Below are 26,060 nucleotides of genomic sequence, written 5' to 3' on the forward strand. Positions count from 1 at the left end.
TAGGCAAGGACAGACTTCAATCCCTAGCACCCTATAAAAGACAGGCATGGGGGTGTACACTTGTGATTCCTAGGAAGCAGAGACTAGAGGGTCCCTGGGGCCTTCTGGCTGGACAGTTCTTGAGGTCCAGGCGCACAGAAGATGCTGTCTCAATGGAGGTGGATGGCAGTGCTAAGGGTGACATCCATGTTGACCTCTGTCATCTACAGGAACTCACGTGCATGCACACACATACACATAAACAGTAACGTGACACTGGAGAGCACTCCCTTCCCACATAACACCCCCCACACACCAGGACACACACACAACCCCTCCCCACATAACACTCCCACACCAACACATACACACCAACACACACACACCAACACACACACACACACTCCTCATATACACCCCCTCACATACCAGCACATACACATACATAAAAAGAAAGCTATAATTTACTTAGTATTTGGTATTGAGGATTAAACCTAGAACCTTCCACATTCCAGGCAAGCACTCTGCCACTGAGCCACACCTCAACCCAAGGCAGCATCTTTACCACTAGACAGTGGGTCTCAGTTGTGTAGGAGGTCGTGGAAACTGCAAGAGAGTGGGGAGGCCTCTACCTGGAGGGCTGAGGACTGGGGTCCCATGTACGGACTTCACACTGGAGCATGTGAAGGGGACACTTAGGGAGGAAGTGCCCTCCAGTGGCCTTTAGTGAAGGAAGAAGCACAACCATTAGAGAGTTAAGATGGAACAGAGATGAGGAAGGATGATGTGAACTCATTAACTCCAAGACGAGAGCAAATGGACTAGAAAAAATGTAGTCATTGCTAGGAATTTAAGTGTGCACGGGGAAGCATCGTGAAGTTAAAGTATCACAGTCAAGGGAGTGGCTTTCTTCAGCCTTCCTTTGCCGCACTGATGCAGACGGGAAAGAACTGGGTTTCCAAGATGGACATGGTGGTGCTCACTGTAGCCTGGCATTGGGGGGATGGAGGTTCTGGAGTTTAAAGTCTGTGAGATGGCTCAGCAGGGAAACCTGACAATGTGAATTCAGTCCATGGGGAACACGGGGTGAAAGGAGAGAACTGACTCCCCCCAAACAGTTCTCAGACCTCCACTCATGCTGTGCCATGAGCATGTTCATGATACACACATGCACATAAAATAATTTAAAATGTAGTAGCAATGGTAAGGTCATTCTTTGCTACGAAGTAAGTTTGAGGCTAGCCCAGGGTACATAAGACTCTACCTCAGAATACCAAAATGGATAGCTAGCTAGCTGAGTTAGATAGATACACAGACACACAGACACACACACACACACACACACACACACACACACACACAGAGATGGAAGAGGCATGGAGGTCCTAGGAGAACCTGGAATGTTACCACTCAGGGTTGTTTCTTCAAGGGAGGGAATGCAGTACCTTTTATCCACCCAGAACCTGTGACTTTTGTGCTGAATGGCAGAAACCACACCGGCCCCTCCCCCAGGCCCTTAGCATAAGCTTGTTTCTCACACTCAACCCACTCATCTTTATGGATGCCATCACATGTACTTAACAAGGAGTTTCTCTGCAGTAACTTCTGACCCTTATTTAGCTTATTTTTTTTCCTCAAGGAGATTTCTCAATGCTTTATTGTGCATACCAGATTGAGTTAATTTATCACCAGGAAAGTTTTCACCAAACTCTGTTCTTCTTGAATATTAGTAAAATAAACTACTCAAGGTCAGTCTCCCAGAGTTTGAACCAACACTGGCTACTGAGTCAGGTCCAACCAAACTGCCTTTTTCCCTCCCGTGGGTCATTACTCTGCTGGCTGTCATGGTCACAGAGACCCTCATAGGTAGAAAGAATTGGATTTCACTGGAGTTTCAGTTTTACCAAGCAAGTAGTATCCATTGAGACCCAGCCAAGGGTGTGAAAGCATTTGCCGAGCTTGATGGTGGCTTGTTAGGCTGCTAGGCTGAACTCTGAAGAACAACTGAAGAGGCAGATGACCATTCTCTCATAGTTTTGGAAGTTGGAAATCAAGATCAAGGTACAGGCCTGGGGTGGGGGGGCCTCTGGCTTGTCACACAAGCATGAGGACCCAAGTCTGGTCCCCAGTACCCTAGTAAAAAGCTGGGTGTGGTGGCATGCCCCATGGTAGACCCTGGCACTAGGGAGGCTGAACCTGAAGATTCCTGCGGCTCACTGGCCAGCTAACCCAGCTTAACTGTCACCAGTTTAAGATCCTATCTCAAAACAGCAAAGGAGATAGTCCCTGCGTAATGACAGGTGAGGCTGCTCTCTCACCTCCAAATCCATGCACATACCAAGTGGTGTGACTGAGGAAAGAGGAGAGAGAACTCAAGGCCTGCCAGGGCTGCATAATGAGTTCAGTCAGGGTCAGACTGGTACCTCAGTGAGAGCCAGTCAAAGAAGAAGAAGGGAGTGGTGAGGAGAGGGAGGGAGGAGAGAGGCTCTCTTTTAGAGAAGCCATACCCCTCTCCCATGTGTTTACCTCTGAGCAACTCTTTCTCTCTCAGCCTTCATGCTTAAGCTATATAAAAATGTCATTAAAGGCCAGAGAGATAGATTGTGATGTAAACGTACCTGTTTGGAGCCTGAAGAACTCAATTCACCCTCTAGGGACTTACATGGTAGGTGGAGAAAATCAACTCCTGCAAAATGTCCTCTGACCTACAAACACTAAATAAATAAAATTACTCCTTTTGTTGTTTTTTTGTGTTTCTCTGTGTAGCCCTGGCTGTCTTGGAACTTGCTCTGTAGACCAGGCTGGTCTCAAACTCACAGAGATCTTGCCTCTGCCTCCCAAGTGCTGGGATTAAAGGCATGTGCCCACACCACCTGGCTAAATTATTCATCTTTTAAAAGTTAACATGAGAGGGGGCCAGGGTTGGTTTGGGTGGTGTGGTGTACATCTATATTCTCAGTGCTTAGAAGCTACGATGCAAGGGTTGACACAACAGTATCCGGTCAATTAGATGCTAAGTTTTAAGGGGGTGATGATGGCGTGCTGAGGGACTGAAGAGATGGCTCAGCTGTTAAGAGCACCTGGTGCTCTACCAGAGGGACCCAAGTTCCATGCCCAGCACCCACATGGTGGCTGACAATGGGCTGTAATTCCAGTTCCAGGGGAATCTTGTGGCTTCTGGTTGCTGCAGGTTTGCATTCATGTAGAGCACCTACAAAACACTCACATACCTAAAATACAAACCGAAGATAGAGGGAAGCTGGCCGTGGTGCCATATTCCTTTACCCCAGCACTCAAGAGGCAGGTGCAGGAAAACCTCTGTTAGTTAAAAGCTAGCCTTGTCTACATAGTGAGTTCCAGGACAGCCAGAGCTATGTAGCGAGACCCTTTCCCAAAAACAAAAAAACAAAACAAAACAAAATTTAAGGGAGAGAACTGATGCTCCAGAGTCTGCCTCACGACACCCATGTCATGAGGCTCAGAACTGTCTGTAACTTGAGCTCTCCAGAATCTACACACTTTTTTCCATTTTTTATTAGATATTTTATTTACACTTCAGATGCCATCCCCTTTCCCCATTCCCCCCCCTTAGAAAACCCCTATCCCATACCCCCTTTTTCTTTTTGCATTTATACATTTTTAAAAAATGTTAATCATAGGCTTTATAAGTTTGGTATTGTTCAATCAGAAGTGTAACCCACTACCCAACCTAGATATATCAACTATCTTTGACTGGTGGAGATACATGAACATCTGCCTCCCTGTCTCCCCCCTCTTTCTCTCTTTCATCACCTAGCTTCTCCTCTCCTTCTTCTTCTCCTTTTCTTACTCCTTCTCTTCCTCTCAGTTCTCCTCCCACCTTAGCTCCTCCTACATATCACCCTTCCTGTTAAAATGAAACTTTTCTCTCAAAATACAATTAGAGCATAATTATGCCAATTTGTACCAGCGAGGTACAAGATAGTCCTAATACCCAGTCCATCATTTTGTTGACTAACCAGCACCTCTGTCATCTATCCTAACTAAAACATTTAGTTCTGAACCTGGCTTTAGGATGAATGTTAGCTGACGACCATCCACTCAAATCTTTTCTCTCAAGGTAAATAGCCAGGATTGGCTATGAGGCTATAAGTTTTCAACCCCGTCAGAAATCCAGAATGACTGAGTTAACTATAATTGTGGGAAGCACAAAGCATAGCTTCTAAAACTTAGCCAATTTATAGAGACCTCTGAACACCTGGACAGTCCCTCTACTTCAAAATGTTGGAGCATCTGTTCTTCTGCCTTCTGGCCCAGGATCATCTGACAGACCTTAGTGCTGCAGAATTATTAAGGGCTGATTACTCTGTCTAGGCAGATATAATCAGTCGACTATTCTGCAAGTGCTGACACACTTTTTTGGCCTCTGAAGAAACTTGCACATATGTGGTATACAGACACATAGACACCTGAATAAAAATTAAAATGTGGATTTGGAGAGATGGCCCAGCAGTTAAAAGCACTTGTTGCTCTTGCAGAAGACCCTGGTTAGGTTCCCAATATACAGATATGGCTCACGATCATCTATAACCCCAGTTCTCTCTTCTGATCTCCATAGGTTCCAGGCACGCATGTGGTGCAGAGGTATACACGTAGACAAAACACACACACACACACACACACACACACACACACACAAAGTAAATAAATCTAAATCTAAAAAACATTCAATGTTATCTCTGATTGCACAGAAAATTTAGACCAGCCTTGGCTACATGAAACCATGGGGCATTGAGACACTGTCTCAGAAGTGGGAGGGGGAAGGGGGGATAGATAAGGGCAAAGACAGATTTCTACTGAGAAAAAAATGCATTGTAACCAAGTTCAAGTCACAGAGGGAGGTGTCTGGCAAGGGACAGTAGAGTGAACTGCACATGCTGGAAGTTTAGTTGGGATAACCATCTGTGAAGGAAAGAGGGGGCGGGTAGAACTGGGCTGATGACAGACTGGAAAGCAAAGGCAGGCCCCAGGAGACCTCAGTCACCAGCAAGCAACTCTGGAACAAATGCTGAACATGAGAGGGTGTTAAATTAGGCTGGAATAGCTCAGCCTCTCTCTCTCCCAACAGCACCTTGCGCCAGACTGTTGGAAGTCCTGCCCTTGGTCCAGTTATCTGTAGATGAGAGGAACCTGGAAGTAACCAGCAGCTGCATGCCGTCTTCGTGGTCCAGCCCCTGTAGCGGGGCCACAGGTCTTCCTCCCAGGAGAGGGTCTGGGCCACCCATTCTTATCTGCCACGGAGATGTATATTTACTTTGCATATATAAAGAACTCTGAGAAATCAATATGGACTCCTAGGTTACTGAGAATAATAATGACCACCTAAATTCGAACCATTTAACATTTCAAATATCAGTGTAGAATAAGGGTCAACAACTCATGCCCTGTGGGCCAGGCACATGTTTTAAAGATGTAATGAGAGGGCTGAGGATGTAGAGTTGGCCTGGAGTGTGCAGTCACACACACACACACACACACACACACACACACACACACACACACAGAGGAAAGGTTTATTGGATTATAGTCATGCCCACTTTGCTTCAAAGGGGTTTCAAGGCTGCTTCCGTGTTACAGTAGGAGAAAAAGAATTGACTGGTATTGATTGGCTTGCAGTTTCAAAAACCCACAATCCTTTCTGAGGGCTGGGGAACAAGGCCTCATACTGTAGCCTAGGTTGGTCTGAAACTCACTATATAGTCCAGACTAGCCTCCTGCCTTAGCCACACATGTAGGGCTAAACTAGGCCACATAGTGAAAGGCTGTCGTTAAAAAACAAACCACACCAAACCAAACCAACAACAAAACCTAGCTGGGCATGGTGGCACACACCTTTAACCCCAGTGCTTGGGGGCAGAGGCAGGCTGATCTCTGAGTTTCAGGCCATCCTGGTCTACAGAGTAAGTTCCAAGATAGCCAGGGCTACACAGTGAAATCCTCTTATAATCTGGGGAAAAATTTTGTTATCTATCTATCTATCTATCATCTATCTATCTATGTATCTATCTATCAATCATCTATCTATCTATCTATCTATCTATCTATCTTGATGTTGATATATGAGTTTGAAAGAGGAAGTCATCTCTAACAAAAGGAATCCAGGTAAATCAGAACATCACAGGGAGAGATTGAAAAGACTCTGAAAGGACTGGAGAGACGGCCCAGAGGTACAGAATATCTCCTACTCTTACTGAGGACCAGAGTTGGTCCCAGCACCCACATCAGGTGGCTCACAGCCCTATAACTGGATCTGATGGTCTCTTCTGGCCACGGTGGGCAACCAGACACATATGGTCTATGCACTACACACACGGACAGACATACACATAAGAAATAAAAAATCTTTTTTTTTTTTTAAAAAAAGACCTTGTTTCAAAAAAAAGCCAAACAAACCAAAACGAAGGGGAGGAAGAGGAAGAGAAGGAGGAAGAAACTGAGGGAAGGAAGATGGAATAAGGATGAAGGGAGGAGAGAATGAAAAAGAAGAGGGTGAATGGTATTTTTGTATTGTTAGAAAAGTACCCTAAACTGTCAAACCTTGTGAAAGCTGTACTTTACAATCTGGACAGAAGGGGGCACCATTGAAATAAGAATCTTGGAAGCAGCCCTAATTCTAAAAACCTGTGAAACCAAAAGCTTGCACTGGTCTAAGCCAGTTAGGGCCCAGAGCTGGGAGAAGTAGACACAAGCTTCATCTGCAACCCAGAAGCTATCTTCAAATAATAGTTACTCACCAAGGAAATAGTTGTTGTAGCCAACAATCTCACTGGGTATACAAACTGCGTGTCAGGGCAGGTCCCATGCCTAGCAATAGAAGACCAGTACAAAACAAACTCGTATTTTTGGAGATTTTTATGTCTCATAATGCTTTGTCTGAATAATTTTCAAACACTTTGCTTATGTATTATAGTTCCGAAGGTTCTGTGTTTCTGTGTGTGTGAATGTGTGTGTCTCTGCGTCTCCATGTGTTTCTTTGGTTCTTTAAAATTTTTTTTCTGTTGTTTGTTTTGTTCTATTAAAGCTTGTTTTTTTTTTTATTATTCTTTTTAGATGTCTGTTTATTTTCTAATGAGAACAAGAAAAAGGTGTGGATGTAAGTGGGTGAGGAGGTGCGGAGGGTCTGGGAAGAGCTGGGGGAGGGGAACTGTAATCAGAATATACTGTATGAAAAAAATCTATTTTTAAAAAAGTTTTTAAAATGATGAAACTAGATGAAATTAAGACAGAATTTCTTCAAGAAAACAGAAAAGGAGACTCAACATAACCCAAAATGTGAAGATCATTTCTGCAGCCCACCACAGGCACACTGCTGAAAGAGAGAGCACAACTCACCACACTGGATTGTCTTCAGACATCTGGGGGTGCAAAAGAGAAGCTGGATGTGGTGGGGGTGCTCTGAGATACCAGCACTTGGAAGACAGAAACAGGAAATGGTCATCTCCAGCTATAGGCTTGAGCCAGCCTGGGCTACCTGAAACCCTGTTTCAAAACCAACTAAAACTCTTTAAGCATGGCTGGAGATTGTTTCAGGAGGGGACTGGAGAGGATTCAGGGGTTGTGAACACTGTCCCTCTTCTAGAGGACCTGGGTTTGTTTCCCAGAATTCACATTGGCTCCCAACCCCCCTCTTCTCACCTCTGCCCACACTAGGTACTCACATGGTACACAGACATATAAGTAAAGCATTCATACACATAAAGTAAAATAAATAAGTCTAAAAAGAAAAAAAAATTTAAAGAACCTCTAGAGAGCCAGGCTGGTAGTAAACTCTGTGAATTTGAAGTCAGCCCGGTTTACATAGTAAGTTCCAAAATGGTTAGAGTTATGTAAAAAGGTTCTATTTCTAAACAAACAAAAATAAAACAAGCACACAGAAAAAGACTTCTTGGAATAGAAACCCAAATATCAAAAACACAAGCAAGCCTCTTCAAACGAAGGGACCATTGAACACACTAAAGGAGAAAAGGACTAGAAATGACCAAGAGCTGCTTCTTATGTCAAGGCCCAAACTCGGGTGCACTCTGGCTCCTGAGACTCTGGAGCAGGGTGGTGTGAATTCCAGGCCCACAAGGAGATGGAGGCAGGTAGACGTAGTAATGGAGAAGCAGCTAAGTGCTTATATTTGATTAGAAAATTGAAGGAGGAGAGGTTGAGAAACTGGGCCTGGAGTGGGCTTTTGGACCTCAAAGCCAACCCTCAGTGACACACCTTAACCAACAAAGCCACACTTCCTCATCCTTCCCAAACAGTCCTACAACTGGGGACCAAGTATTCTAACATATAAGCCTTTGGGGGCCATTATGGTTCAAATCACCACAAGGAGGGAAGGGAAGATTGCTATCTGGAAATAAGAGGATTTTACAGATTGAGTGAACCCAGTGGTACCTGGAAAATGAAGGTAGAATGAGAACTCCAAGATGCAGCCTCATCGTCACCAACAGGATGCAAAGTCAAGCAGGTGGAGAACCAGTTATTTTATTTTATTTTGTGTATAAGTGTTTCACCTTCATCAATATATGTATAATGTGTGTGTGTGTGTGTGTGTGTGTGTGTGTGTGTGTGCATACCCAGTGCATTGAAGACACACTAAGTGCAAGGTTATTATTCCATCTCTAGAAGATACACTGTGTGCAAGTTTGCTATTTCATGTCTAGAAGACACACTATGTACAGGATTATTATTCCACGACCAAGAAGACACAGTACGTGCAAAGTTATTCACTGCATCATTGTTAACAATTATAAAATATTAAAAGGAAAACAATGACTGGATTCCTGAGGGTTCAGTTACAGAAATGAGAGGATACGACTGAAAGAATCCTGTAAATAGTTATGAAATAATTCCCAATGCGAAGTGGGGGCTCTGGCGATGGCTCGGTGCTTCGGGGCATTGCTCTTTTGGAGGGCTTGAGTTGTTTCCAGCGTCACTCAGAGTGGTTCATAACCATGTGGAAGTCCAGCTCCAAGGGACCTGACTCCTTCTTCTGGCCTCTGAGGACACCTGTACAGATGCACGCACGCCTGTGGCTGGAGAGATGGCTGAGTGGCCCAGAGCATACACTACTCTTGCAAGATCAGCCAGTGGTCTTTCTTAACTGTCTAGCCTTCTCTCCAGCCCTACTTCGTGGTTTTCTTTCTGTTTTCAAAGGTTTTTAAAAAAATATTTATTTATTGTATGTATGTGAGTACACTGTAGCTGTCTTCAGACACACCAGAAAAGGGCATCAGATCCCATTACAGATGTTTATGAGCCATCATGTGGTTGCTGGGAATTGAACTCAGGACCTCTGGAAGAGCAGTCACTGCTCTTAACCACTGAGCCCTCTCTCCAGCCCAGTTTTGTTTTGTTTTTGTTTTTATATGTGATCCTGACAGAAAACCCTTCAGTTTTCAAGGAAAATAGGATGCAAAGAAAAAGGAAGTTGGCTGGGCTGTGGTGGTGCATTCCTTTAATCCCAGCACTCGGGAGGCAGAGACAAAATGCCTAAGAGACTAAAAACTAAGAAAAGCTTTGTTTGTTTTGTTTTGATTTGATTTTTTTAGACAGGCTCTCACCACCTAGGTCTGGGAACTCACTCTATAGACCAGGCTGGACCTCAGAGAGATCTGCTTGTCTCTGACTCCCAAGTGCTGGGATTAAAGGCGTGAATCACCATACCTGGCTCAAACAAACAAACAAACAAACAAAAACAAAAAAACCCCAAAAAACAAAACAAAACAAAAAAACAAAAACAATCTTCCTGTTAGCACCTTCTACTAGAGACATGATATTGTTTTGTTTATCCCATGTAAAGTATTAGAAGTTTACCTTCGCTGGCCAGTAGTGGCCCACGCCTTTAATCCCAGCACTTGGGAGGCAGAGGCAGGTGGATTTCTGAGTTCGAGGCCAGCCTGGTGTACAGAGTGAGTTCCAGGACAGCCAGGGCTACACAGAAAAACCCTGTCTCAAAACAAACAAACAAACAAACAAACAAGAACAGGGCCAGTAAGGAAAACTTGACATTGCTTAAAGCTCCCCTCTGTCTAACTGCCTGGCACTGGTCATCTCCCACAGGCCAAATCTGGCCCAGGCATGTGGCCCTCGCCCCTCCCTCTCCATTCATCCCCAGAGCTTCAAGTCTGGTATCTTCATTCTATCCAGATTTGCTTCCCAATTGGATGCTGCACACACAGCCTCAGAATATCCTGCTTAAAATGAATCCATCCCTACAGAGTGCTTCTCTGTAAGTGTAGGAACATACAGGAAGGGCACCAGCCACCTCCCAGGGACTAAGGGAAGTGTCCCCCCCATCCCCTTTCCCCATCAACCCAGTAAAGCACTAACTTCTACTCATCTTAGTGTCCAGGCCAGCTGGACAATCAAGTGGGACCCTTAGACCCTGTGGAGAGGACTGAGATGCGCGAGAAAATAGAAAGGCACAGCACGCCAAGAAGTCTGATCAAGCTGGCAAAGATTTTATTGCTCACACAGGTTATATACTCTAAAAACAGGATATGGGGAGGGGTAAGAAGGGAAAGGGGGCTTTGCAGGTGGAGGAAACTAGCTGCAGCTGTGGGGCCTAACTAGGTTATACCTGTTGTTCTCACAAAGCCTTGCCATTACCAGGGGTTCTAAAAACATCTATCTAGCAGGATGTTGTCTAAATCTAGAGATCAGGAGGAAGGGTTACTAAGGTGGGTTGCTATGAGGCCTTGTTTGAAGTTCTGAGAACTGACAAGTGAATCATGGAGGGTAAGCAGAAAGAAGAATAGTAGGAGAGCCAAGGGTGAGTGTTTGCCAAGAGTAAGGCCTTGCCATGGCTTCCCACATCTTAGAATGTCTCACACTGACCAAAGACAGTCACACACACACACCCTCTCGTTTTGCTAGTGGTTTGTTTGGATTTGGTTGCTTGCTTTTGCAGGGACAGAGTCTTACTGTCCTCACTGCCCAGACTGCTCCTGCACTCAGCATCCTCCCGTCTTCACCTCTCAAACACTGAGATTACAGGTGTGTGCCACTACACCCAGATTCGAACGTATATTACTAACTTAATTTTCATTTTCATTTTGAGACAGAGTCTGGCCATTCAGGATCTCAATATATAGATCAGGATGGTCTTGGACTCAGAGATATGTCTGCTTGGCTTATCTTTCTCCCCCCATTACCCCCTCCCAGTTTTTTTTAACATTTATTTTTATGGTATGAGTGCTTCGCCTTCATGCATGTATGTTCCAGGGCAACCAGAAGAGGCAGTCCAATCTCCTAGAACTGGAGTTACAGAGAATCAGTACCCGCAGAGTATGGTTAATATTGTGGGATGCCTAAGTTATACAGTGTGAGCATCTGGGCTTACTTTGCATGGAGAAAGGACAGAGGTGCTCATCCTTAGCAGGAAACATCGATCCTATGAAAACCTACTTCGTTGGTCTGGAGGGATTATGGCGTCTCTTCTGGCATCTCTTCTGTCTACAGAGGCTGTGTACCTGCCCTGCCTATCATCAAGCCTTTCTTCTGTTTCTACACTGAGATCAAAGAGGCTGGCTTGACTTGAGTCTCAGATAGCGGTTTCCTCAACACCCTTTTGAGTGGTGTTGAGGAACACTCACTTCCCTTGGTGAGTCTGGGATCCACCCTTGGGTGGTGCAGGTATTGGTGAAGAGTGGATTGAAGGTGGAGGGGAGGGACAGGGCACCAGCACAAGGGTGGCTTGTTTAGTCAATTATGTTTTTGAAGCAAGCATTAGAGCCTGTGTTGGGTGGTGAAGTGATGGGCTTCAGTTGAACTTTATAAGAGAGGAATTTGTGTACCATGGGAGGAGTGGGGAGGAAAACAGTTGCTCAAAACTGTAGTTTAGAGGGTCTAGGTAGAGAAGGGCAGACACAATGTCTTTTTTGTTGTTGTTGTTTTTTCGAGACAGGGTTTCTCTGTGTAGCCCTGGCTGTCCTGGAACTCACTCTGTAGACCAGGCTGGCCTCGAACTCAGAAATCCGCCTGCCTCTGCCTCCCAAGTGCTGGGATTAAAGGCGTGCGCCACCACCGCCCCACAATGTCTTTTAAAACTGGTAAAGTTCAGTGATTTCTCTGTCAGGGACCCTGAGGGCGCGTAAGGCCTACAAAGAGCTGTGGGATTGGATGGATGCTGAGTTGGCATTGGGTGGGTGTGGCCTTGACTCCGCGCGCAATCACTCAGAGGCAAATAAAAGCTCCACGCAGCCATTGTGGGATTATGGCGTAGCAGTGTTGGGACCTACGCCTATGACGGTGTTTGGTCTGGGCCAGCGTCTGGTTTGTCTGAACTTGGGTCTCAGCCGACATGGAGCAGGACGATGAGCAGCAGGCTCTGCACCAGCCTCCCTTGGTGAGTCTGGGATCCACCCTTGGGTGGTGCAGGTATTGGTGAAGAGTGGATTGAAGGTGGAGGGGAGGGACAGGGCACCAGCATAAGGGTGGCTTGTTTAGTCAATTATGTTTTTGAAGCAAGCGTTAGAGCCTGTGTTGGGTGGTGAAGTGATGGGCTTCAGTTGAACTTTATAAGAGAGGAATTTGTGTACCATGGGAGGAGTGGGGAAGAAAAACTAATTGGAGCTTTTTGCCAAACACCACTGATAGAGTGTAGGTTACTTTTTTTTTTTTTTCGGGGGATGGGGGTGGGGGTGGAGGAGAGTTTAAAGACTCCTACTCTTATGCCTTTTGAAGATAGCACACTGAGTTTATTTTTTATTTATTTTTTCCGAGACAGGGTTTCTCTGTGTAGTCCTGGCTGTCCTGGAACTCACTCTGTAGACCAGGCTGACCTCGAACTCAGAAATCCACCTGCCTCTGCCTCCCAAGTGCTGGGATTAAAGGCGTGTGCCACCACTGCCCGGCTAGCACACTGAGTTTAAATGGTCATGTCTTGTTCCTTATCTTTTTAGGAACCCACTGAGTTTCATACATACCTGTGAGGTTTGGGGTTATTTACTAAATCATGAATAATTTACCAGTACAATTTATGGTTTTCATGGATATTGGTGTATACTGCTTAAGTTCAAAAGTACAATCGGTGTCCTGGCATCAAACTATATATGAATAGTATTATATAAATTTCAGGTTTATGATCTTTGTATTTCTAATTTAGATCTCAGTATTAAATGTTGTTTAATTATAGTAATATCCCTTTGTTTTGTTTGTTTTTGGTTTTGTTTTTTTACAGATAGGGTTCCTCTGTGTAGTCCTGGAATTCACTACCTTTGTAGACCAGGCTGGCCTCACAGAGATCTGCCTGCCTCTGTCTCCTGTACTCTGAGATTAAAGGTGTGCACAACCATGCCCCAGCAAGTAATATATTTCTGATTGTGCCTTTTCATTTCAGTCTCCAGAGACCCCACAGGCAGGAGGTAGAGGCAGGTGGATCTCTGAGTTGAAGACCAGCCTGGTCGAGTTTCAGAACAACCAGGGCCACACAGAGGAACATTGTCTTGGAAAAAAAAAAATGGTGCAAAGCAGTCAAACAGCAGTGGCTTAGCTACTTTGTTAATCTGGGGGTGAATTCCTGTCTTTATAGCTGGCTTTGCTATGGGATTTGAGATGGGGTTTTTGCTTTGTCCTTTGAGACAGGCTCCCTGCAGCTTGGATGTGTTTACCGTGGAGCCCAGGTTAAGAGTCAACTGACTGCAGGCATGTACTGCTTCACCTTGTTCAAGCATAGGGTTTTTTTTTTTTTTTTTTTTTTTTTTTTCCTGTTGGTCTCATTTAGCCCAGGATTTAAGTTTGAGCTTCTGATCTCTTATGGCATGCCTAACTTGTCCTGGAACTCACTTTATAGACCAAGCTTGTCTATCAAACAGATCCAAGCATGGATGTGGACCTCTTGGGGAGTCCAGTAGCCCCAAATGCACCTTATTAGAATTCTGTTAGGTTAGGAGTGTGCTAACAATGGAATTCTCTTAAAAATTTTAATGTAACGCAAGTGACTAATGACCACATTAGTATTCTCTTTAGTCTACTGCAGTCCCTTATCTAACAACTTGCAGTTTAATTTAAATGTATCGAGTCATTAGTATTTAGAATTGTCAAAAACAAAACTTCACATGCATAAAAATGACTCATTCCATGGATCATTAATGAAACGGTGTTGAACAATTAGACATGGCCTGTATTTACTCAAATACAAACGAGGTCTGGTGGGATGGCTTAGCAGTAAAGGGGCTTTCTGCCAAGCCTAGTGACCCGAGTTTTATCCCTGGATCTCACCTGCAGAAAGAGAGGTTTTCCTCTTTCCTTTTTTTTTTTTTTTTTTTTTTTTTTTTTTTTTTTTTTTTTTTTGACAAGGTTTCTTTTTGTAACCCTGGCTATCCTGGAATGCAGAGACCCACATGCCTCTGTCTCCCAAATGCTGGGATTAAAGGCCTGTCCCAACAAACTGAGCCAAGGGGTTTTACTTGTATGTGTATCATGTATGTGCCTTTATATGTGAGTGTGAGCCTACATGAGGAGGTCAAAAAACAATATTGCATGTCCTTGTCTTTCAGCTGTTTGAGTTGAGACAGGGGCTAGTTCTGGTTATTTACCAGTGTATATGGCACTGGATAAGAGATGGATTTTATTATTGAGCCCAGCTTTACATGGATTGGAATTCAGTTTGTGTGGTAAATGCTTTATCCACTGAAGTACCTTCCCCAACTCTGATCTTCTATATTTACCCATTCTGGTGTCCAGAAAGAAAGCTGTAAAGTGACAGTTTGACATCCCTGTTATCATTAACAACATGGTAAGCTCCATTGCCAGACAAAATTCTAATAAGGTGATGAGAAGTTCTAGATGGGCCGCCACCTCCAAAGAGCCAAATACTACAGCTATATAATGGCTATATAAGCAAAACCAATGAGGTCCCTTGGTGAGTGAACCATTTGTCAGGTATGGTTACTCATGCCTGTAAACCTTAGCACATAGCAGCAGGATGAGGCAGGAGGATTACTGTAAGTAGGCAACACCCTGGGCTGCACAGTGAATCCCAGCTAGCCTGAGGTTGAGAATACAGAGCAGTCTCTTCTCTTCTCTCAGCCCGCCGAGCTCCTTGTGGCAAGCTATGGTCAGTTAACCATTGGCCTGTCCTGGGGGTCGGGGTAAGAAATGTGTAGAACTTAGACGTGGGGCAGAAGGGAGTTTGTTCTCACATGACTTTTCTTGTAGGATGATGAAATGTTGATGCCAGTGTCGTGTATGCCCGTGTCTTCTGGAAACAGTGGATTCCATCAGCCAGCAGCCACTCAGTACTTAACAGAGATGATGAGGCCCTACATGACATCAGCTGAGGAATTCAGATCCAATGAGGGAGAATGGGAGTCACAGTTCATTAGGGCACTGCCTGAGCCTGGTGCGAGCTGCTCCTCCCAGCTGACTCCTACACCTTCCCAGAATTATTGTCAGAGATCAATTGGGAGGGGATCCCAGGTGATGCCAGTTGGAAGTTCAGGTACTCTGGGAGTGACTATTGACTTCGGTGAGAATCTGATGTCTCGCGGTGGCCTGCCAAACCCAGCTTCCTGTGGAGTCTCAGTGATGGCCCACAACCATGCCTCAACAATGCCTTATTCTGTACCTGCCACTCCGGGCTCTTTAAAACATGGAATATTATTGGTCCCAGGCGTGCCTTCCTCTGGGACCCATGCTGTGACCCCCTTTATAGATCAGATGTTGCACTCCATAAATTCCTGCAGTCCTGAGATGCTCCCAGCTAGGTTCCAGCAATTGGTATCTTTAGACTCCCAAGATTCACTTGTGACCCAGTCAAATGTCCAGGAAGAACCTTTCATATGTGAGCCACCTACACCTGCTCCACAGGAGACAGAGAGCCCCAGTACGTCAGGAGGGGCAGCCAGCACTCAGCCCCTAGTTCCAAGGCCTTACGTCTGCTCATATGAGAACTGTGGAAAAGCTTATACCAAGCGCTCTCACCTTGTGAGTCACCAACGCAAACACACAGGTGAATGAAGTATTGGGTGGAGAAAGGAATATAGAAAGGGATCTCTGTTCTTCCTAAACTTCTTCTCATAGAGTTACTTTATTATGTGAATGAGTGTTTTGCTTTAATGATTGTCTCTGTACCGCATGCCAGCCAGGTGCCCACAGACACCAGAAGAAGGCTTGGATCTATCTCCTGAATGGAACTGGAATTACAAATGGTTGTGAGCCACTATATGTAGGTGCTGGGAGTCGAACGTGGGTCCTGCAAGAGCAATCAGTACTTTTAACTGTAGCAGTACCCAATTAATGCTACTCAGTTGACACTGTCAGTGAAGTGCTCCTACCCACCCCGATACACTGGGTTCCCCAATGAAAGACACACACACACACAGCCTTTATATTTTTATATGCCTTAAACAGCTCAATGGCTGGGCTACTTCCTCAACCTCCATCTGGTCAATATACCTCCTTCTAATATTCCCAAGTTATTACTTACTAGAACCTATATTCCATCTTGGCTGCCCTGGACCCAGATGTGCAGCCCTCTCGGGCTATGTTTGCCCAGTTCCTACATAGCAGCTATGCTCTCTGTCCTGCACCTCTCAGCCGTGGTGTCTCCCCTTTTCCTTCTCCTGGCATGGCTGATATCTCTTCCTTGTTTGGTTCTTTGCCTGGGAATCCTAAAAGTCCTGCCTCTGTCTCCCTGCCCAACCATTAGCGGCCAGCAACATTATTTACCAATCAAAAAAACCAACTGGGGGTAGGGTTTCCTTGGTATCTTAGTGCAGATGTGTGGATTCTCCTGCAATTTTGGGGTCCCAGATGAACATAATACAAGCATCATTAGACCAGACCCACAACACTTAACTCCTGAGCCAGTTGTCAAGCTCATCTTTTTGATTTCTGCAGGACCACTGATTGGTAATTGCTTAGGACTACCCTTTCTCTTCTAAGCTTGGAAGCCCTCCTGGCCCACTAGCCTGCAGTCTCATCTAGTGGCCTTTGCCTCCCACTGATCTTCCTTTCCCACCTTGTGGCTTTTTCTACCTAATTTAACTCTTCCCCACTCTCTCCCTAGGTGAGAAGCCCTTTGCATGTGACTGGGAAGGTTGCAAATGGAAGTTCTTCCGCTCTGATGAGCTTGGACGACATAAACGGATCCATACCAGATATCGACCACATAAATGTGATGAGTGTGATCGAGAGTTCATGAGATCTGACCATCTCAAGCAGCACAAACGAACTCATCTGCCCAAGTAAGACTTCCAGCAACGTCAAGCTAACAGTGGACAGACAGACGGGATAGACGGTCCTCTTGCTCCTGGTCAGGAGCTTTAGCTCTCTTTCCTGTAGTCTCTAACCCAAGATTCTGTTGCCCAAGACCAGATCATCTCTGGGGTAGGTGAAGGTTCAGATGGAAACAAGAAGATTAGGAAGTGGTGGAGAAGCCCACATGAAGCTCTGGACATCATCATGGATTCCTCAAAATCTGGTACCCTCCCCTGTCCGAGATTACTGACTTCTGCCAGATGAGAAGGCAGAGCCAGAGATAGGATTTTACTAGAAAGCTCTTATCTCCTGTCAACCCGAAGCATGAAACTCTCTCATGACTGCTCAGCGAAAGCCCATGTTCTTCTCTCCCTGGGTCTTCCACAGTTTCCAGGGCCAGACCATGGGAAAGGTCTTTGAACACTATGCTTTTAATATCTTAGTGCTGGAACATACGGGACATTCAACCTATACTGCATCAGATTACCTCTGGCCTTCACTGTCCACATGCCCAGAGTTTGTCTCTTCCTTCCACTCTTGGAGAGAATGCCCATTTCAAGACATGGCATCTGGCATTTAATGGGGGCACCAAAACCAAGTCTTTTGAGGAGACTAATATGGGAGAGAGGCAGGCAGCAAATCTCTCCTCCATCCCCCACCGCACCTCCCGCCATGAATTGTTGCAAGGCATCGTATCTCTCTGACAGCACAATTTGTGGGGAGACGTGCCAAACAGCCAGCGGACATGCCTGCATCTTCAAGGTTGGCCATCTTGGAACTGTTGCCTTGGTCCATTTCCCATTCTTTCCCCTCCACTTGATGCTCTCCTTCCTATACCTCGGCATTGAATGTCCCAAATAAAATTGAGTAGGCTGTTTCAATGGCCTGGGGAATAGGAGGGCTGAGGACAAACCTCACAGTACCTCCAGGTGGCCGATTGTCATTATGTGCACAGGTGCGGAGGTCAGAGACAACTTTCGAGAGTCCATGATCTAGTTGTGTGGGTCCCTGAGATTGAACCCAGTCTGTCAGCCTTGGCAGCACCTTTCCTTCTTGAACCATCTTGTTGGCCTTTGTTTTGCTTTTGAGACGGGTTACACTATGTAGACTAGGCTGACTAGCAGTCTTCTTGTATTCGACTGGAAAGTTCTGGAGTTACAGGTAAAAACCTCCCAGCTGCCTTCAGGTTGCCTCTCCTGCTCGGCTTCCTGGTTTTGAGGGACAGTAACTATCCTGGTCATCTAGAACTTCTGTATTAAATTAGCCATTTTACTAAGCATTAAGCTAACAGAACAGTTTGGCCTTGATTCATGCACCCTGTGTGGGCCCAAAGATTAAACTGAAAAGTAGGGAGAAAAAAAAAAAAAAGAAAGAAAAAAAAGAAAAGGAAGTAAAAGGGTTTGGTGATGCCAGGCCAGTAAAGAGTCAGATCCCAAGTGTCATGTCTGCCCTGCAAAGTAGGTTTCTTAAGAGCTGGCACCTTCTATAGATATTCTATAGTCTTAGTCTTGTGCCAAGTATTGACTATAAAAAGGTGATGCCATCTTAGGCTTAAGGGACCATGTTTGGCCTAACTAGGTGACTAGAGTCAGTCCACAAGCATCCACAAAACAGGGTTTGAGGGCCCGAGGGACAGCAAAAGGGTGTGCCAGGAACAAAAGACCTCAAAGATGTTGTCATCATCAGACCTAGAAGACTTAGCCATGCCTCATTCTCTGGACATGTCCTTGTGTTCTTGGTTAAGCCCTGCACTGGGCACTGTGAGTTTTTAGAGACAAAGTCACCATGAGTGTTAAGGAACAGAAAAGACCATGGGCAAAACTTTGTGATCAGTGCAGTCAGGCTCCAGATGCTCTGTGTAAGCTCTGGGCAAGCCCAACAGCCTTGTCTGTGCTGGCTCTGTTCTGCATGGTTGGGTCACTAGACAAAGCAAGTGTGGGCAGCCATTCTGACATGTTAAACATTAAGAACGGCTCCCCTGTGTCGAGCTCCAGTCAACTGAGGTTAGGAATACCAGAAGTCTCTTGTTCCTAGGTGAATACCAGTCTGTTCTATGGGAGCAAGCCATCTGGGGAAACAGTAGGCCAGAACTGGGCTCCATCTTCCCCCTGACCATTTGTGAGATCAACAGACAGGTTTGTTAGGATGCAAGCTGAAAGGTCTCTCCCAGATAGCAATACTGTCAAGGGTGAACTGGAGAGCAATGGTGACCAGAACTGACCCCTGCCTGTAGATGTCAGAGCTACTGAAAGCCATGAGAAAATACTGTAAACTAGCTTGGTGTGATCAGTCGTATATATGGTACAATATATTTGCCCCCTTTTAAGTCATTTGAGTCTCCTTGAACCTCCAGAGATGAAACCGTTCTGATACTGTTATTGTCTTCATCATGTGTGAACCAATCCCTAAACACTGCAGTGGTCAATTTTGTATGACTTTACTGTTTTTACTCTGTCTGAGCTTCAGTATTTTAATACTTTGTATTTAATACAAATACAAATATAAATACTTTGTATTTAATATAAAGTATTAAAATACTGAAGCTCAAAGTATTAAAATTTTAATACAAAGCATAAAAAATATTTTAATAAAAAAATTTTAATACAAAGATTTTGTCTTAAAGTTTGGAAATTTTTTTTGGTCACGTTGTTTTGTCAATTTCTTCCTGTGGTGTTTTGAATGAGAGTGGTACCCACAGGCTCGCATGCTTTAAGGCTTGGTTCCCAGTTGGTGGGACTGTTTGGGAATGATTGAGCAGTGTAACTTGCAAGGAACCTCAGAGTTTGCTCAAGATACCCCAAGATACCCCAAGACCAAATTCTCAGCACAAAGACTTAGTTGCTCCAGAAGGCAAAGATAAAGCACAAAGACAAGTAGATGAAGAGGGGCAAGGGAGGAGGAAGGGGTGTCTGTGGAGAGGACAGGGACTGAGGACTGCCTCTGGATAGAAGACAGATGAATGAGTTTATAAAGGTAAAGGGGGAACTCTTTTAGGCTGAGGCGTTTAATTCTGATTGGGCAGGTTAACTAGGTGAGCCAAAGGGGGCTTTTGGTTGCTGGAATTAAATGCTTTGATACCCGGATCTTGGTAGTCACCCTCAGGAGGAAGTGGCCAAATAAGGGAATAGACCTTGGTGTCTAACATTAGGAATTCCATCTAAAGGTTTTTAGCGAGGCAGAGGGAATGGGGGAGAAGGGCAAGGCCTGCCAGAGCCAAGTTTGCCATGCTAGAGCTGGCTAGAGTCCTTTCATAACTTTGTTGAAGGTGTGTCACTCAGGTGGGCTTTGAGGAGTCACATGTCCACATCATTCCCAATGTGGTCTCTCTCCTCTGCCTCCTGCAGACATGGACCCTCTGGACCCAAGAGCCCCAAATTAAATGTTTTCTTGTATGTGTTGTCTTGGTCATGGTGTTTTATCACAGCGATAGAAAAGTAAGGCAATATCATGTTTGGAGAAGGGTGTGGTGACACATACCTGTGACGCAGCCATTGAGTAAGCGAGAGGAGGAGGACCAGGGATCTGAGGTCATCCTTGCTTACATAATTTGAAATATGTCTGGGCTATGTGACAGCCATCTTGAGGAGGAGGAGATACAGGCTTAAATGCTCATGAGGCTGAAGAGGAACACTTGAGTTCAAAGTCTGTCTTCCTAGGTTGATGGTCTAACTATGTAGTTCAGCCTGGTCTAGAACTTCTGCTGGCTTTGAACTTGAGGTAATTCTCCTGCTTCAGCCTCTTGAGTGCTGAGATTACAGGCATGCACCACCACACCTGGCTGGCATGGGCTTTACTTGATTGAACATTGAGGTGTGCTAAGGTTTTTGTTTTGTTTATTTCTGTACTGGCCGAGCAAGTACCCTCTTGCTGAGCTGTATCTCCAGGTTTTACTTTTTAAATTAAATGAAACACGGGTTCCTGACGTTGCCCAGGCTAGCCACCCAGGCAATGAATTGCCTCAATGCCTTGCACTTAAAAAAAAAAAAAAAAAAAAAAGGCCGGGCGGTGGTGGTGCACGCCTTTAATCCCAGCACCTGGGAGGCAGAGGCAGGTGGATTTCTGAGTTCGAGGCCAGCCTGGTCTACAGAGTGAGTTCCAGGACAGCCAGGGCTACACAGATGAAACCCTGTCTCGAAAAACCAAAAAAAAAAAAAAAAAGATTTATTTATTTTATGTATGTGAGTACACTGTAGCTGTCTTCAGACACACCAGAAGAGGGCATTGGATCCCATTACAGATGGTTATGAGCCATCATGTGGTTGCTGGGAATTGAACATTGAACTCAGGACCTCTGGAAGAGGAGTTAGTGCTCTTAACCACTGAGCCATCTCTCCAGCCCAGTTTTGTTTTGTTTGTTTTGTTTTGTTTTGTTTTGTTTTGTTTTGTTTTGTTTTGTTTTATATGTGATCCTGACAGAAAACCCTTCAGTTTTCAAAAAAAAAAAAAAAAAATAGGATGCAAAGAAAAAGGAAGTTGGCCGGGCTGTGGTGGTGCATTCCTTTAATCCCAGCACTCGGGAGGCAGAGACAAAATGCCTAAGAGACTAAAAACTAAGAAAAAAGTTTTGTTTGTTTTGTTTTGATTTTTTTAGATGTAGCCCTGGCTGGCTGCCAACTCTCAGATCTCTCTCTGCCTCAGCCTCCAGAGATCTGAGATTAAAGGCACGTGTGCACCACCACACCTGGCTTTGATTTTAAGAATGAACCCAGAGTGACCTCTCTGTACTTTTTTTACAGTTTTCTCATGCTGAGGCAGTATCCTAAGCTGCCTGCCGCTTTGTATATTATATGTTTGTTTTCTGGCAAAGACAAACAAAACTATTCCCAGCCCTGATGAGTAGGAATTAATTATTCACATACTTAAAAAATGTTTTTGACACAAAATCTCACGTAGCCCAGGTTGACCTTTTAACTCACTGTGTAATAAAGGATGGCCTTGAATTTCTGCTCCTCCTGCCTCTAACACTTAGCTACTAGGATTGTAAGCATGTATCCTGCAACTCGGTTCAGTGCTGAGGATTTGTGTGTGCCAAGTACTCTGTCAACTGAGATTCATCCCCAGCTTCCAGGTTACATTAGTTTTTTGAGACAAGGTTTCACTATGTAACTTAGGCTGGCCTCAAATTCACAGTCCTCCTGCCTCAGCATTTCGAGTACCGGGATACAGGCATGCACTACCAAGTCCAGTGGTCAGTTCTAATAGGTCACATACAGTTGTTTTCCTCTTAAGAACTGAGTTACTGGGAATGCTGAATATCTTTACCTTAACCTTCAACTGCATTCGTGTTAAGTCTCCAAGAGCCAGTTTTCAGAAGTGATGACTTGATTTGTCAGTAGGTTGTGAGTTGGTGCTGAACATAGAAGGCTTGGTAAAGCTGAATTTGGTGGGTTTGTAGAGGGTTGGTCTACCCAGTAGCCTGTTTTCCTGTAATATCAGTCACTTGGTGGGTACAAAGAAGGCAGCTGGCCGGAGTTAGCTCCAGTGGAGTTTGCCAGGTAAATTGTGAGCAGGAACAAGGCATCTTTGGGTGGGCAAGAGAAACTGTTGACCATGAAGTCTAGAGGAGCCCCTGTGTAGAGGGGCTGAAGGACGGGAGAGCTATCAATGGGTTGGTGTTAGCAGTTGGCTGGTGGCCAACTCTGGGATCTACCTACCTCAGCTTCCAGAATGATGAGATTAAAGGTGTGGGTACTCCACCACACCCAGTTTACTTTAATCTGGGTAAAGCAGGAGATGAAAATGATGTTGAGGTGGGACTTCAAAGTCCTTAGCTCCTTAGAGAGTTCAAGGTTAGCCTGGGCTTCTCCAGACCCTGTCTCAAAAGAAGTCAGGTGTGGCTGTACTTATCTTTAATCTCATCAAAGGCAGAGAGGTGGTCCCTGAGCTTGAGACCAGCTGACCCAGGACAGTAAGGGCTACGGAGTAAGACCTTGTCTTAAAAAGAAAAACAATACATAGCCAGGCAGCGGTGGTGGCAAACTTGAGAGAATCTCTGAGTTTGAGGCCAGCCTAGTCTACAGAGTGTATTCCAGGACAGCCAGGGCTACACAGAGAAACCTTGTCTTGACCCCCATCCCCGAGAGTACATGACAACACATTTTTCTAGAAAACCATTTAACTAACTGGGGACTTGAACAGCAGACAGTGTTGGTGCCCAGTGCAGCAGCCCTGCCTGCTTTGCAGAAGTGGCTAATAGAGAATTGGGATGGTTTTTTAGTTTAGTTTAGTTTAGTTTGGTTTGGTTTGGTTTGGTTTGGTTTGGTTTGGTTTTTTCCAAGATTTGTGAGAGAGAGGCAGGCACTGAGGAAGGACTAAGCAGGGAGCTTGGAAGTTACTGTAGATATAGGATATTCTCAGATTGTGAGGCAGGAGTTCTAGAGATCAGAGCAGGCTCCTTTGAGAGAACAAAGAAAGGCTATCTAGGGCCCTAACCCTGCTCAGTTAGCACTCCCAATTTTATTCATTCTTATTCATTCTTCAAACGATTCCTGGATGTGTCCGGGTGCCCAGGGGTCTTGGTGTTGGAACCACAATGGTCAACTGGATTTTAGTTTCTGGGTTAATACAGCAGGAGGGCCTAAGCCCAAGAGAGGAGTATTGCCCCACTCTGTTTGCCTTGTGCAGAGTAGGATAGATGGGAGACTCTGGGAAGAGAGAGATGAGGTGGGTGATGTCTGGACAGCCATGCGCATTGTGGGCAGTGTTGTTTGTGATGGGCAACTTGAGTGGCAAAATTGTCCTTGCTGCCCTGCTACTGCACCCGGCAATTTCCCTGGTCCCCCTGGCATCTTGAGAGCCTCTGTCAGGGCTGATGTAGAATACAGCCATCTTCCACAGATTGGAGAGGCTGAGGGGATGGGACTGGATGTCTCTGTGGAACTGCTGCTTGTGTGGGTGTAGGGAAGGGGTGTGGCACGGGAGAGATGTGTCTAAGTCATTCTTGAAGAACGGATCGATCTATTCCAGGCTTTCACATACAGCAGGAGAGCGAAGTTCCTGCTTCTGTTTGCTGGTGTTTTCAGACTGGGCCTTCTGTAACTATGGCTGACCCTAAGTTCCCTGTGTAGCTGAGGATGACCTTCAACTCCTAATCCTTCTGCCTCTGCCTCTTAGGGACTGGGATTTCCAGGCTGCCATAACTAGCCATAAATACCTCTTCCAGGGACTGCAGAGACAGTTCAGCTGTTAAGAGTTCTTCTTAATTTTGCAGAGGAGCTGGGTTTGGTTCCCAGCACCCACGTGGCAGCTCGAAATTATCCCCAACTCCAGTTTTAGGGGATCTGACACCTCCATCTTTATTCTGTTAGTTGATTTGGTTGACTTTCTGTGCTGAGGACTGAACCCAGACCCCACTCTACTGGAATATACAACACTGCAGCGGTATCTCCAGCCCTTCAGTTCTTATATGTCCTTCTAGAAAGCATACTTTTGCTTGTGATAAGTGTTAAAATAAAAGCAAAATGTGGGCTTCTGGCATGGTGGCACACTTGGGAAGCAAGGCCAAAAGAGAAGGGAATTTAAGGTCATCCTCTGCTACATAGCCAGTTGAGGTTAGCCTGAGCTACATGAGAGATACTCTGTCATTTATATATTTGTGTGTGTGTCCCATTGTGCATGTATGTGAAAAACCATAAAGAATGGCTTATATGAGGAACCCAATAAAAGACTAGGGATAATTCACTAAAATAGAATCTGTGTGAAAATCCCATGTGGAAACCAGTTACTTTGTGTCTTAGCTAGAATTTAACTGCTGTGAACAGACACCATGACCAAGAGAAGTCTTAAAAAGGATAACATCTAATTGGGGCTGGCCCTGGGCAACTCTTTCACATTACCAAGTATAGCTGCAACATGAGGTACAACCTTGGCTATCTCTGGATCACAGCTTCTTTGTGCTCCCAGAAAACACTTCCCAGAAGATTTCACCTCAGTGATGCTGGTCTCTTCTTAATCACCACTAATTTCTTAGCTCCAGCTAACCAGCAGCCATTGTTCCAATAGTCCCTATTTTTCATTCTAAAGCCAGAACCACATGGCAGAAGCTGCCATGTTCTGCTGCTTGCCGGGGCTGGAACTCCCCTTCCCACCACCTCCTTATTCTATTACCAGCTTTCTGTTTTCCAACTCCCTCTCCACCTAAGCTTGGCTTTTCCGGGACTTGCTCTGTAGATTGACCTTGACCTCAGAGATCTGCAGGGCTCTGTCTTCTGTAATGCTGGGATTAAAGGTGCGCACCACCATGCCTGGATCTAAATTTAGCTGGGTAGGATCATGCACCCAAATCCCTTGATCTGTTATTTCCTAGAACATAGGATTCAGTTCCATTTCACTTCCTGGTGCCCCTGTAATACTTAAATTACTTATTAATATTAAATACTTCATATTTTTCTTTCTAAGCTTGCTATGCTTGCTCAAAACACTCTTTGTGAAACTTAACCAGAGAACAAAGTCTCTGCTGGGCTTTTTTGAGACTTCCTTTGTCAGTGCAATTAATACAAATCTCTTTATCTTGGACTCAGGTAGACTCTCCAGACAAGGGCAAAAAGCAGCCATATTCTTCACCAAAATACCACAGAAACAGTCTCTAGCCCACATCCTGAAGTTCTTCTCCACTGAAACCTCTTGGGCCAGGTCTGCACAATTCAAATCATGCTCAGTAACAAAATCTTACATGTTCCTATTAGGATAGCCCATTAAGCCCCATTTAAAGCAGGCCACTGCTTTCCAAATCCAAAGTCCCCAAATCTACATTCTTCTGAACAAAAACATGGTCAGGCCTATCACAGCAATGCTCCAGTACTTGGTATCAACTTCTGTCTTGCAGTTTAACTGCTGTGAACAGACAC

At 45.0% G+C, this 26,060-nt stretch overlaps 1 protein-coding gene across 1 annotated transcript; it reads left to right on the forward strand.

Moving 5' to 3' along the window:
- The first annotated feature begins 12,263 nt into the window (after window positions 1–12,263).
- Window positions 12,264–18,568, forward strand: Klf17 (KLF transcription factor 17). Its single transcript, XM_034504067.2, has 3 exons — window positions 12,264–12,358; window positions 15,172–15,964; window positions 17,024–18,568. The coding sequence occupies exons 1-3, from the start codon at window positions 12,314–12,316 to the stop codon at window positions 17,203–17,205; spliced, it is 1,020 nt and encodes a 339-aa protein (XP_034359958.1). The 5' UTR covers window positions 12,264–12,313; the 3' UTR covers window positions 17,206–18,568.
- The last annotated feature ends 7,492 nt before the right edge of the window (window positions 18,569–26,060 follow it).

The sequence above is a fragment of the Arvicanthis niloticus genome, chromosome 5 (assembly GCF_011762505.2).
Source record: "Arvicanthis niloticus isolate mArvNil1 chromosome 5, mArvNil1.pat.X, whole genome shotgun sequence".
NCBI classification, from domain to species: domain Eukaryota; kingdom Metazoa; phylum Chordata; class Mammalia; order Rodentia; family Muridae; genus Arvicanthis; species Arvicanthis niloticus.

Coding starts and splice junctions, on each gene's coding strand:
- Klf17 (XM_034504067.2), top strand. CDS start 12,314: ATGGAGCAGGACGATGAGCAGCAGGCTCTGCACCAGCCTCCCTTG. Junction 12,359..15,171: donor CTCTGCACCAGCCTCCCTTG/GTGAGTCTGGGA, acceptor CTTTTCTTGTAG/GATGATGAAATGTTGATGCC. Junction 15,965..17,023: donor TCACCAACGCAAACACACAG/GTGAATGAAGTA, acceptor CTCTCTCCCTAG/GTGAGAAGCCCTTTGCATGT.